The sequence below is a fragment of the Terrapene carolina genome, unplaced genomic scaffold, assembly GCF_002925995.2.
Source record: "Terrapene carolina triunguis isolate 2854851 unplaced genomic scaffold, T_m_triunguis-2.0 Scaffold130, whole genome shotgun sequence".
Lineage (NCBI taxonomy): Eukaryota > Metazoa > Chordata > Testudines > Emydidae > Terrapene > Terrapene triunguis.
The window spans coordinates 3,371,383-3,385,544 of NW_020664481.1; the positions used below are offsets into that span (position 1 = coordinate 3,371,383).

Sequence of the window (14,162 nt, forward strand, 5' to 3'; positions counted from 1 at the left end):
ATACCTACCCACCCATTCGGACGGTGAAGGGGACGAGGACCCGCTGATATTTCCCTTGCCCTGATGTGTGGGTGAGAGGCTGGAATTATCATATTTCCAACATGGACACATTTTCAGATGGGAGTAGCAGAACTCTCTGGAGAGGGGCTTTTTCCTCCCTTATCCTGGATGCGGGTCATAACTCCACAGGGTCTCTATGCTTTGCGTCCCTCTGTACGCCAGTGCTTCATGCCCAGCCGAAGCAGGGGTACTGGGCATTCATTGTTTTCTTTTCTGTGTCCTTGTCCTGGCACCTGCTGCTCCCCTCCCCCAGTTGAATAATCCGAGTACTCAGCAGTGAATCTAAAAGCACCCACATTTGCTTCATGCACATAAAGCACGTTTCGGGCTCACTCCTGTGAGGTGCTGGCTGCTCTCCCAAAGGAGCCATAGTGAGAGGTCATCTAGTCCAGCCCCTGTGCTGAGGCAGGACCAAGTACACCTAGAGCATCCCTGATTTCCAGGGCTTCTTCCCCAAAGACCTATGTTAGCCCCGTGATGAGCCCTCATCCTGGCCGGCCCCCACGCTGCGGACAGATGCATCACCAGACACAGACTCATTAACATCTTTTTATTTACCATACAGAAAAGGAAGAGGGTGAACGTGACCCATCTCAAGACAGACCAAACTTTATTTCTTCTTGTAAACGTAATAACGGAAAGTAACCAGACTCCGAAACAATCTGTACATTTCAGAACAGCACAAGGGAGCAGGTGAGGGCTGATGGAGGCCTGTGCTTAGCCAAACAGTGCGTCTCAGGCAGAGTCCAGACTTCATCTACATTCCTTTTCATAGCTTTCCTCTAGTTTAATTTCCCAATTTTGCCCATGGTTGGAAAAGGAAACAATGTGCCAAGCCCCGCCCGTTCCTGCCTCTGTCTCAGGGTATTTTTGTTGGCCTGTTGCAATTCAGTACTAGCTGGGGGATGGGGGAGAACACTGATGGTTGCAATGAGAACTACCTGATGAGCCAAACTTTCAGAAATGGTTCCTCACTGATTTCTGTCATTGTGTGTGGGAGCGATCCCCTGTGAGCAGAGAGAGAATGGGGACAGCTAGTGTCAGTCTCTGCTCCTAATTATTTGCACCTGCAATTCTGTGCACACAATCACTCCAAGGCACAAACAATCGGACTGTGCCAGCAAATCTGGCAGCACAATACCTCCATTCACTCGGCTCCCTTAATGACTGTGTGCGTAAATCCCCAGGTGACAAACGAGAGGCTGACTCGGGTGCCTTCAGAAGTGCGACACTATTGTGATTGCATCGCTTCATTAGAAGTGTGCCTCTCTCGTGTGTATTAGAAAGGGTCACAGCTGGGATTTAGCTGGAATATAATGAAGCAAGTCAGGGTTCTATAGGGCAAGCCCACCTTGCTCTCCAGGCAAGATGCCCTCCCGTACAAACACAGGTCCCTCTGGGACACACTGGCTGTTCTGAGCAGAGGCGTCTGAATGGATAGACTAGAAGGCAAGTAGCAGATGCCTCTGTTTCCATTCGAATATCTAAATGGGAAATGCCCGGCAGCACCTGGTGCCAGCGCCGGGGACCTTTGAAAATGGGTTTCCACCGCAAAGAACTACAGTTGGACGGTTCCGATTTGGAGCTGGAGCCAAACTCCCCCAAAGCTGGGAGGCCTTTGGATCTGGAGCTCTAGTTTGGTCCGTGACGGACCAAAGGGGCCAGCCACCGAGTTTGGCTCCAGAGCTGAACTTCCCCAGCGTTTGGGGTTATTCCGACTGGAGGGTGAGTCGGGCTCATCGCTAAGGATCACAGGGAGGATCGATAGTCAGTCGTCTGAGACTTAATGAAAGTAACCTGCTTTCGATCCAGCTGAACTAAACCCCTAGCTGGGCTGATCGGTTCGGTGCTGGAAACAGCAGCAGGTCCAAGTCCCAGAGTTGACAGAGACAGAAACGGAGGAGGAACGTTGCCAGTTGCAATCCCTGCCTGGCTCGAAACATCTGGCTCTTCAGGGAAGCAGCAGCGGGGTGGTGCGTCTGGGTCGGTGTGTGATGCCTGGGATGCTTGGCTGAGCACAGGAGGGTGATGTGGCGCGGGAGGAGCGATGCAGTCCATACTGGAAGTATTCCGACTGTCGGGGGGGTTCTATAGGTCCAAGACCTCCCCCGAGTAGGCGTTGGGGTCCTCATCCGACCGCGTCGTCACCTTGAACTGGCGCCGCAGGAAGCCCCCGTAGCGCTTCTGATTGTCCCATTTGAGCTTGGGGCGGATCCTGCGCATGAAGCCCCCGTAGCGCTTGTGCAGGTCCTCCAGCTCCTGGCCCTCCCCCTCGGGCACCAGCACCGAGCTCCGCTTGGGGTACTTGCGGAGAAAGCCCCCGTAGCGCTTCATCTCGTCCTTGAGGTTTCCTTCCTCAGGTTCTTCCCCGTGGTCGCCTGTCTCCCTGGCCTCCAGCTCTGGGTAGTCCTCCACCACCTCAGAGGCCGCCCTCTCCCCCGGCTTGCGGAAGAAGCCACCGTACTTCTTAGTCATGCCGCCTTTGCTGTGGGCGTTCTCACGCAAGAGGGAGAAAATCTTGTTCTTGTCCAGTTTCTTCATGAAGCCACCGTAGCGTTTGACCAGGCCGCTGGGGAGCTCGCCGGAGATGGGGCTCCCTTTTGGCTCTGCCTTCGCCTCAGCCTCCAGAGGGGACAGGCCCTGGCCCTCCACCACTGCCATCAGCGGGGTGAGGAGAGCCAGAGCAGTCTGGCACCTCTCCCACTCCGCGCGGGACAGCAAGGAGCCCTGACACTCCAGCGAACAGATCTGCAACACACCAACGAGAGCAAACCCATGACACCCGCCGGCAGTCCCCAAGCGCCAGGGCTCTCTCCAGTACCCCTCAAGAGGGAGGAATGATGTCTTGGGATTCCCCTTTCCAGTCCTGGAAGGGGCTCTAGCTCTACTCCTTGTGATCCCACAACATCCTACCTTGTAAGAGCCTGCATCCCACCCCGCTGCAGTGGACGGCTGAGTAATCTGGTCCCACAGTAGGAAGCAGATGCTTCCATACCTCTAACATCCAGGGCCGGATACAGAGAGGGAAAGATCGTCAGAGATCAAAAGGAGACCCAGCCCCACGGCCCTGATTCTACGTTGTGCGGCACTTGGGATCATCGTAGACACCAGTGCACAGTGGGTGTGAGATGCTGTCAGATCAGACTGGTAGCTTTGACACAGACTTTGCACTAGTGTAAATGACTGCACAAAGTGCAGGGCAGGGGAGAACTGGGCCCATGTTGTTGTTCTCTGGTCTCTGCTAGAGCATGCAGAGTCCAATCTTTCCCCAGCTAGCAGGACCAACCGCTTCAGCAGCCCTGCCACTGCCCTATACAAGGCAAGAAGAAATGCTCATGTTCAGCTAGATTTCAGTACTGTGTGCACAAAAGCACATTAGTGTGCACAATTACTGCAGTTGCACGCACACAACCATGGCAACAGCATCCCCAAATCAGGCATGCAAACACAGATGCGCAAGTCTGGAAAATCTGGGTCTTTGTAGAGCAAGTGTTACCAGACCGGTAAATGGGCTAAAACAGGGGCCAGTTTGGATACAGAGCTCGTTTTATCTGAGCTCCAAAGCTGAGTTTGCTCCAGACTGCACCTGGCATAGGACCCAGCACTTACCAGGGGACTGATGGGCTTCTCCAAATCCTGGGTCTGCACGGCACACATGGAGCACTGGGCTGCACAGTCTGCAGAGGCCGAATGAGCCAAACCCATGCAAAGAGCCAACACCAGAACCTGCCACTCCATTCTGCGCAGTGGGCACTTCCTGCGGCGAGGAGGGGAGAGAGAAAAACCACAAGAGACCAATGATCTTTCACCATCAGATGTAAACCCCAGGCAATGGGTCCCCAGTGCTACCCTCCCATAGCCAGGGGCACCCACAGCACTTGGACATGGGCAAGCCCACCGTGGGGAAAACTCAGTACTTGGCCCGGGAGTGCCACACCCACATCCCCCATGAGTCAGAGATCACAGCGTAGCTTCCAGAGCAAAAACTATTGGGCCAATAGGAGTTAGAAAGCAAAATGCCCCTGCCACGGCAGGTGATAGTCCCCCAAGAGAGGGCAATGCACCGATGTCACACTTGCCCTTAACCAACAGTACCTACGTACAGGCAATGGAGCATGGGGCACAGGTCCGAAGTTCCTCACTCAATGAGATGAAGTGACTTGCCCGAGGTCACAAAGGCAGTGTGGAGCAGAGCTGGGATCTGAACCCAGATCTCCTGAATCCCTGTCCAGTGTCTAGTCTGGGAGGCTTTACTGCCATGCAGCCTGTCCCAGAGAACACCCCCAGGCTGCCAGTGGGAGGGTGGGGTTAGCTGTGACCCTGCAGCTTGTGCTTAGCATAGCCCGTTCACATTAGTCCCACAGACATGCACAGGAAATGGCTGCCACTGGGCATCAGCAGTAGCCTTGAGGAATTTCCTCTAGCAGCTGTTGAGTGGCTTTACAGGTTGCAGGGGCGTGAGCGGCACCACCATTGAGATTTGCTCTGAATGGCAGAAAGGGGGCATTAGCTGATCTCTGAGGCCGCATGAATGATGATACAGAATTGCAAGATACGACTTCAGCGCGAAACATACAGGCATAAACACACCCCGCCACCCATGTGCAGACATAAACACACAGAGGCACACACACACACGCAAACACAAACACGTGTTCCACCTAGATGTCTCGGAAACCCTTCACTTCCACCCAGCTGGTAACTTTTGCACATGTGCCTAATACACAACTTAGCCCAGAACTTCAGCTCATATAAACGAGCATAACTTCATGGAAGTCAATGGAGCGAACTCCGATCTACACGAGCTGAGAATCTGGCTCTTTGCCTCCAATATACAGTAAAAGCTGTGTTACCCGGCACTTTATCAACTGGAAAGCTCTATTAGCCGGCATTTCTGATATCTCCCAATACAAATCTTCAATCTAGTAACCGGGACGAGTATACTGCCCAGCACGTTATGCAATTGCACATCCTGCACTCTACTTTTATGCAAAAGAGGCAGAAGACATGGACGCAAGCTGATATCAGAGATTTATTAAAAAAAGCAGCTTCCAGGGTATGTCAGGGTCATTACAGATTCAGCCCAATCTCCTACACCTTCTCCATCTACAATGATAACTGGGGTTGATAATGATGACGCTGCGGCACTGCAAGATCCTGAAGTGCCTTCTGAATCATCAAAGAAAGATTAAATTATGTTCAGTCTAGTTTTAGTGTTAAGTGTATTTTTAGTGATCTGGGTGTATGCCATGCGCTGCCCATAGCGATATATAGTGTCATCAGATAACCTACTGTATAGAAAACTTTACCTGTATACACCTTCAAGAAACCAACCACTCGGCAGTGCAGTACTACTACGGGACTCGTGAGTACCTGTCTACTATTTTATACTTTATTAATTTTATTGTATTCTAATTCTTTGAAAATTGGTATTCCATTGGTAAGTAGAACTCTTAGTTAACCGGAATATTTGATTAACCAGCACCCCCCATTCCCCCAACATGCCGGATACCAAAGCTTTTACTGTATTTAAGAAAGTCCTAGCATGCCTGTGTACATTTCTGACCTGTCTTTCAATGTTCCTAATGTCTTGGGGACTGTTTCAAACATGCCTGCATATAGCATGTCTCTCATCAGCAGGACCTTTCTAGTCTCATCAGCTTATGGAAGATGTGGGTCTTGCTCTTGTAGATGCTGTTCAGTAACCTGTTCCTCCCGGTGCCTGAGTGAGAACAACTCAAACACATTTATTCTAAAGCCTTTTATTTATCATTTTAAAGAGAGATTCTTTCTTAATCAACAGCAGCATGAATTTCTCTGCGGTATTGTTATCCCTGCGCTACCGAGGGGCTTAGAGAGGGTGAATCACTGCTTCTCTCACGTGGCCTTGAAGAATAAAGGCAATGAAATCCACAGCAGCTATTCACCAAAGGAGAGCAGGGGGAGGGAAGGAATTCAAGGTCTTTGCATTATCCAGTGATGGATGGCAGTACCTTTCCAACACCCTCCTCCCCAGTTCCCAGCTGCAATGAACACTTCACACTCTGGTCTTCTCCCCTGCGGGCCTTGAGCCTTCAGGAGGAGGAGATGGGAGGGGGTGGAGTTCAGGAAACTAGGCTCTGAACCTAACCTTCCTCCATGTCACATTTTGGATTCTTCGTCCATCAAATGAGAGGCCACACGAAGCGCTCCTCTCTCTTTTGGATCTATGTCCAATCGAGTCACACTCATGAGTGAGCAGATGGTGCAGCTGGGCCATGACACATATCATTGGCTAACAGCAGCAGACATATTAGTTGGAGGTTTCCACCCCAGAGACATCCTAGAAAGATTCCCTAACTGCCTGCTAGCACACCCTGTCCTCACCACAACTTTCCTCTCTCACAAAATTCTGCACCCCCCCAAACACCTTCCTTCCCAAAATCCACCCTAGTCTTCTGTACCACACACACCCACAAACCCCATGCCTCCCAAATACCCAAACTCAGCCTTTCCCAGGGACATGCATTCAAAGCACTTACACCCACTGTTCCACTAGGGACAGAGTAAGTGGTAACTAAACTGGACCAAAGTGAGTCTTGCAGTGACTCATTGCCTTCCCATGAGTTCACTGGCATTGCACCAGAGAAGCAGGGGATTTGATGTGATGCCTTGTTCCCGCCAAGATTCCTCTGCTAATAGAGAAATGAGTGGTTGAGGATGAAGCAAAATGTTGTTGACCTGTGGAGTGAAGGTGCCTGCTCCCTACACCCCTCGACAAGGAGAAAATAAAGTCAGAGGTGCTTTTATTTTCCAACCAGCAGGGAAGCAGAGGCAGTGCAAGAACTCAGCCTGGCACAGGAATATGCCATTTGGCCCATGTTGCCCGCAACGCAGGCCAACCCTCACACTTGCCATGAGATTACATGCGCCAGCCACTGTCCCCGTGCCCCTCCACTGCATGACACCTAAACGTCCTGGACTAAGCCAGCTTTTTCAGAGCTTAGAAGCACCGCAGGTCACACAAGCCCAAGATACCTGGAACATCTCGACTCCCGAACCTTCATTCCTGGGATCCCTAGGTCATTATTTCTTTATGTTCAATACAATTTCAGAAGTACCCATGTGAATTAGGAGCCTAAGTTCCATTGACTTTCAATGGGACTTAGGCACTTTTGAAAATTTTGCCCGTTGTACCACGTGTGTAAAAAGTTTAGTTGTCTCCAAAACATGCTTAAGCAGAAAATTAGCCACCAATTGTTCCCTTGCTTTATTGTGAGCATGTGATAAGTGTCCTGTTACCTTCTTGGTCCCTTTTGCCTCCAGGACAATGGCATAACCCAGAAGCAGTCCATTTGGGATTACTGACGTGTACTGCAGTCTCTTGCATTCTCAGTCAGTATCTGTTAATGTACCATAATTGGCACTAATGAAGAAATATGTTAATATTCCGATTATTAATTCAGGCTACGCTTTAATGTAATTTGAGTTATCTGCATTATCGTATGCGGAACTATCTGCATTAATAGAACATCAAATTCACCAGGCTCAAAGCTGTTATCAAGACGCTCAGTAAATGAATGGCTGAATAATGACAATACTTTGCACTAATGTAGTGCCTTTCATTTGTGGATCTCAAAGCGAGGAAGCCTCACACCATGACTGTGATAGGTGTTATCACAGTTGTAAAGGTGGGTAATAAAAGGCACAGAAGGTGCAAGTGATTTGCTTAAGGTCATATAGCAAATCAGTAGAACAGAACCCAGGAGTCCCTATCCCCAGCCTCCTACTCAAACCACTAAGTCACTCTCCCTCCTTGTTAACCTCTCGTGATGTGTCATTAGAAACAGGAATATGAGATACCCTGTTACTTTATTAGCCTCTCTGCTAGTCATGCAAATAGAACTGGTCAGAGAAAACTCAGCTAATGCCAATATCGGTGCAAAACTGTAATACAGGGGTCGGCAACCTTTCAGAAGTGCTGTGCCGAGTCTTCATTTATTCACTCTAATGTAAGGTTTCGCATGCCAGTCATACATGTTAACGTTTTTAGAAGGTCTCTTTCTAGAAGTCTATAATATAGAACTAAACTATTGCTGTATGTGAAGTAAATAAGGTTTTTAAAATGTTTAAGAAGCTTCATTTAAAATTAAATTAAAATGCAGAGCCCCCCGGGCCGGTGGCCAGGACCCGGGCAGTGTGAGTGCCACTGAAAATCAGCTCGCATGCCGCCTTTGGCATGCGTGCCATAGGTTGCCTACCCCTGCTGTAATACAACAGGAAGAGAAAGCTCAATCCAGCATGAAAACCAAACCGATTTTTAATTTGAAGTGCTCTCGGTCTGGAAGACTGAAATGCTGAAGGTCTCGGCGCTGCATGGAAAGCAAAGAAGGAAAAGGGGAGGGAAGCACCAAAGAGGAGGGGCTGGTATGGAAACGGTTAAAAGGAAGGACGGAGAAAAGACAAATATGCCACTTGTCAATAACCGCAACATGTTCAGCTCCTCGCCCCAGGGCCATTAATAACACCAGGCTCCCCAGTGCCCCGCTTCTATCCAGGTGCCCAGTGGGACCGGACGCTTGGCAGCACGCGAAAGCCTGAGGAAGGTTTCCAGCAGCACATGGGAAGAAGACAGCAACGGGCCCTATTTTCTAGCCATGAAAATCCCCGTGCCCAAGGCAAGGCCTGGGGACGAGGGGAGGGAGACACATACTTGGGGGCTTGTGAAAGTGGTGCTCGGCAGAGCGGGGCCTGAAGCAGGATGACTGGCTTTTTTCTTGCCTAGAAGCCCAGCACTCTGCAAGCAGTGTGGGGCCTTCAATCAGGTTTGCATTCAACGGGGCTGTGGCACAGCCTCTCACTGGGGCATGAGGTTGAGCCTCTGATCTGAACACCCCCCGGTCTCAGACTGGCCCCACACATACAGCCATTCCAGTGAGGAGTCGCCCTGCTTTATCCAAATCTCGATTTAGTCAAACCAGCCCGACGTTCTTCATTCTGCTTGGATTAATGGGGCTCACCCTGCCTCCTCCCTTTACCAGGTTAAGTCAAGTCAGAAGGGCCAAATTCACAGCTGGTGTTTCCAGATACCTCTTGACTTCACTGGCGCTTCACCTGCTTAAACCAGGTGTAGATATAGCCTGGAGACTCGTCTTTGCCCTGTTCACTATCGATCCAGAGTTTTCCGCATTAATAGCTTTTCTCTGTCTGATCCAGCACTGAAAACATCATTGATCTCTAAACCGAAACAAATGTCTGGCACCAGGGAACTGGCACCGATTTGTTCCTACCTTAGCTACGGCATTCCGTGGCATCAGCTCCTATATATTGATCTCTACCAAGATGATTTAAAATGCCTTGTAAAATGCAAGAGCGGTGAATTAAAGCCCTGGCTATCTGGTATTGGATTTCAGAGAGGAGATCAGAAAAGGAGCCCTCTGTGCCATCTGGAGAAGCCGGGCACCACCTTACACATCTGATAATATTTATCACACAGGCATTTCAAACCTGATGTGACAAATTCCAGAAGCAATTAACAGACTATGAAATCAGAGCATTTGCCTGATAGTTAAGCTATTGGATCTGGCACAATGCGCCGAGCATAATCCTCACACCCTCCACAGCCAGAGGACAGGGGATTTCATGACATCCCATACAGCTGTAACTCCTCTGGGCAAACTGCAGGCTACAGTCACCAGTCATCAGGCAGCCAGAGACCTCCCCCATGAACATAACTCACCCAGCACTGTAAGAAGTACTCCACACAGAGCTTAGCTGCGCTCTGCTCAGAAACGGAGAAGTGACCGATAAAAATAGAACAGAAGAAAAGGAGGGAGAGAAACAATGAAGGATAAAAGCAAAGGAGGAAACACAAGGAAGGGAAGAGGTAAAGAAAGGAGGAGGAAAAGCAGAGTTATAGATATATACCATATTTTATATACGTACTATAATGTGTGTGTATATACTCACACACACACCAATACACACCATGTTACACACACATCCTGGAGAGATAGATCCTTGCATTAATGGAATTTTAATAATAGATGTAATACAATTTAACCTCCTGCTTGCAGCCACCTATAATTAAGTTAAATATGCACCTTTGGGGCTGAATTCTTCCCTGCTTGGTCTCTGATTAAAAGTGGATTTTTTTTTTTAAGTTCATGCAAAATCCCTTCAGCCATTTCTGAGGACATCGTGTGCCAGATTATAAATAAAGCAACAAATGTACAGAGTATTTAACTAACGAACAGAATGAAAAATGGGAAGTGAAGACTGTTCCTGTAAGTGGTCATTTCAGAATCAGATTTTCTATATATTCACCTACTGGATTGATAAGCGGTGTGATGCAACATAATTAGTGTTTAAGAAGGGCTGCAAGGTCCTCAGATGAAAGGTGTGCAAGATATGAAGATAATTATTTTTATTAATAATTATTATTGGCCATATAATGTTAACATACCTGGCACTTTATACAACACAGACAGAGTACACTTACCTCAGCCCGGTTACACCAGTTTTCCCTCTCTAAAAGATCTATCATTCTGGATGCTTTTTAGGACCTTATAAACATTTCTAACATCATTTCCCCTCCCCTCTCATTTGCATCCATTTTGTCTTTAAAAAAGACCTGAAAAATGTCTTTTGTGCATGTTTTGTTTTACCAAATAAAACAAGAACAAAACACCAACTCTTAAAACAAAAATGCTGCAAAATTCTACAGCAATGGTCCATTACTTTGCAACTTCCACTACTGCTACTTCAGAGTTTGGTGCTACTGCTGTAGAATACTAGTCTTTTTTTAAGGGAATTTATAAAAAAGGGAAATGGGTGTTGTCCTTAACCTCCATGTGCACTTTCTAGTTTATTTTGAAATTTGATTTGTTTCAGCATAAGTAATTCTGTCCCTTCTTGAAAGATAGAAAGATGTGATATCTGAACTGAAATGAAGTATGGGAAAGACATTTACACAGATAGACTGGGTAGGCGACAGACAGGTATAGGGATGAAAAAAATATCTGGGGACAAAGAGCCTCATCTGCATGTCGTTAAATAATTTAGCAATCGATAAGAGGTACTTGGCACTAGAAACCAACCAGCGGTTTTAAACAAATCAAGTCCCTTTTTAATGCCAGAATCGCTATCCGAGCTGCAGCCTGTGCATCATTATTAGAAGTTGAAATGCAAGGAAAGGAAAAGCAAACCTGAAAGCAAAGAATAAAACTCCAAAAAGTGTTGGATTCAGGGAAGTGCATCACACACACACCTGTACAGACGGACGGACACACAGACACACACACAGCTGGTGTCTTACCTGTGTGTTCCTCCCAGTCCCTGGAGAGCTCCCCGCCCCGGGCAGAGTTTGGGTGGAAAGTTGATTCTGGGAGCTGCAGGCTCCCTTGGAAAGTTGAGAGTCTCAGCAGATTCTGTCCACCTCCTTTCCTCAGCTTTAGGATAATCTGGTCATCAGTGAAGGGCGGGGAGGAAACTGCTCCCTTTTTGCAGCTGTGGCTTTTGGCTTTGTAGCCCCCAGACGGCACCGAGGACGGCCGAGCTCTGCTTGTTCCCCTTTGGAATTACAGCCCTACTCTTTCGATCCCCTCTTTTTATTGACACGGAGCCTCCTCCTGTCACTGAGCCCCAGCTCAGCATAGGCTTTCCAGAGCCAATAGGGGGAGACGGAAGCTGTGAATAATCAGTCACAGACTCCTCTCCACCGCCCTGAGACGGGCCCCCAATGGTCCCCAGGCCCTTTAAACAGTAACTCCTGGGAACATGCACGAGGCATCTTATCAAAGCAAGAGTGGTGCAAAAGAGAGTATGAAGGAGGAGGGTAAACACACATACACACACACACACACGCGCACACACAGAGGCTACTGAATGTCGTTTACATTTGCAAATCTCCAAGTCTAACCCACTCCAGCCTGCTGAGCGCCTGCCCTGCCAAGTGGCTCTCCTAGTGACACTGCTGGGCTGTGGGATTGCCGGCCGTGTCGCGATAAGCCAGAGGATGCGCCAGACCCAGAGACAAGCCCTTCCCAAGCAACCTGGAACTTAGGGTGAAAGTCTCCAGCTGCAACACAAACGGACAGACTACGCTCGTAGGCTGGCAATGGAGCGAGGCGCTTCTCACCTCTGGTAGCTGATTCAAATGCAGCCCAGACTGGTAGTCACCTTAAAGTCACCCACCTGCTGGCCAACTGGCAGCCTGTGTGAGATGAGATTGGTGGGTCTCAGTCCAGCTCCCAGGGAATAGATGAAACTCACAATGAACACACAGTAGCTGGCAAAGAGGCCCAGGACTGAATACACCCTGGGAACTAAACTGCCATCCCTACCCACCCCCGGACATGGCCCCTTGGGAGCAGAGGGGAGGCCACCCCGGCAGGAGGCAGCACATGGAGATGGCACTGCTATTGCCCTGCTTGGTCCTGTTCTGTGGCTCGATAAAGGAATTCAGCCTCCAGGCCTGTTGATCTCCCACCAGCACTAAGGTCAAACATCACCCGGAAAGAGTCAAAACCAGTGACGCTGCCACCTGCCCTCACCTGTTTTCCAACTGTCAGAAAGCCTTCGTCGGCTCGGTAACGTCTTTGAGATGGAGTCAAGCTCCCAGAGCTATAGACAAGACAAAGAGAGAATGCACAGTCACATGGACTCCGGGGAAAGGCCTGGCCCAACTAACTGGATGTGGATGTGTATTTCCAAATATTAAACCCTGGGCCTTTAGCATTCAGATGCCTGCCCACCCCCCTGTCCCCACCCTCACTCCCCCCTCTACCACCACCCAGGCACCCTCATGCTGCTGAGACATCTGTCACAAGGCCAGGAGGCCTCACAGGCCCTCCCCAGAATTTACCTCTACTGGCGACTATGCCGAGACACCGATGTTCTCCAGCTGCTTCTTCTCAAAAAAGCACCAGCCGGAGAGGAGCCAGCCAGGGACTAGTGTGTCTGAAGGCAAAGGGATTCAGCAGCCACAGGGGCTCTCTTCGGTTGCTTCAATTCTCTCCTCCCTCCCTGTTTTGTATATCCAGTGGTCCCTTACCTTGACCTTCCGACGCTGTATACGGAACAATCCTCTTCACTTGTTCTAAAGCTTCCACCTGCGCTTGCTATTGAAATGCAGGTTTTTATTCACAGCCAAGGGTTAGTTGTACTTTCCCCCTGCCACACACTCCACCTCCTCTTTCCCTGCACATCGAGCTATTGATAATTACCTTGGGAAAGAGACAAAGAGATGGGAATACTATTAACATAGAAGAGGGGAGTGGGAGGCAGCCGGACAAGGGAGAGACAGAAATGTGCCCACATTCTATTCCCCGCCCTGATTCTGATTCACTAGGGCCCAGACTGGCATCAGGGCATTTTTAAACATCTGCCAACCCTCCATGCAGGTGCACAAGCTAAGATTTGAGTGTACAAGCCTTGAATTGCACACGTGCATCGGGGGTTAAGCTTGAGAAAACTGGGCATGGACTAAAGTACATTGTGGAAAATCTGGGCCTGCAGGCAAGTCACCCAAACCCTCTGTGCCTCAGTTTTCCCATCTGTAAAATGGGGGTTCAATTTATCTGAGAGGGGTCATTCATCATGTAAGAGCATTAGGTGAAAGAAGCTACACAAGGGGCATTTCTTATCGGTAGATCTCCTTATTGCCATGTTTCATCCCAAGCAGCAAATGTAGCCACAAAAACAGACTGAGCAGAGGTTATAGCGCTTATCAATGTGCCTGGGGGTCACCCTTTACCTCATCCTCTTTCAGACAAGTGTGAAAAAACTCCCAGAAATTTACTCACCAACTTTCCCTCTCTTTCTTCCCAGTAAGTCTCAAATGAAAGAAACCAGCAGGGACCAGAGAGCAGGAGACGCCTGACTGGGGTGATGCTCAAGAGGTTATGATTCTGCATCTTCTTTGTAACAGCATGGACGCCTGGGCACAAACAGAAAAAGCTCTCCCCTTCCCCCCCCCCCCCCCCCGTAACGTTTATGCCTTAAAAACGAGAAAGGCTCTGACATGGTTACTGCACGTGATGCCTTTCAAATATTAGTGATAATCCGGGATCTGAAGAACGTACTATTTTTACCTTCTCTCTCTCCAGAGGGATGTTTCCCAG

At 49.1% G+C, this 14,162-nt stretch overlaps 1 protein-coding gene across 1 annotated transcript; it reads right to left on the reverse strand.

Annotated features, from left to right (window-relative positions):
- Positions 1-2,012: 2,012 nt before the first annotated feature.
- Positions 2,013-13,917, reverse strand: PDYN (prodynorphin). Its single transcript, XM_024200944.3, has 5 exons — positions 13,845-13,917; positions 13,094-13,265; positions 12,594-12,663; positions 3,670-3,817; positions 2,013-2,808 (listed from the first exon to the last, which is right to left on the reverse strand). The coding sequence occupies exons 4-5, from the start codon at positions 3,796-3,798 to the stop codon at positions 2,149-2,151; spliced, it is 789 nt and encodes a 262-aa protein (XP_024056712.2). The 5' UTR covers positions 3,799-3,817; positions 12,594-12,663; positions 13,094-13,265; positions 13,845-13,917; the 3' UTR covers positions 2,013-2,148.
- Positions 13,918-14,162: the final 245 nt, after the last annotated feature.

Coding starts and splice junctions, on each gene's coding strand:
- PDYN (XM_024200944.3), bottom strand. CDS start 3,798: ATGGAGTGGCAGGTTCTGGTGTTGGCTCTTTGCATGGGTTTGGCTCAT. Junction 2,809..3,669: donor AGAAGCCCATCAGTCCCCTG/GTAAGTGCTGGG, acceptor GGTGTGTTGCAG/ATCTGTTCGCTGGAGTGTCA.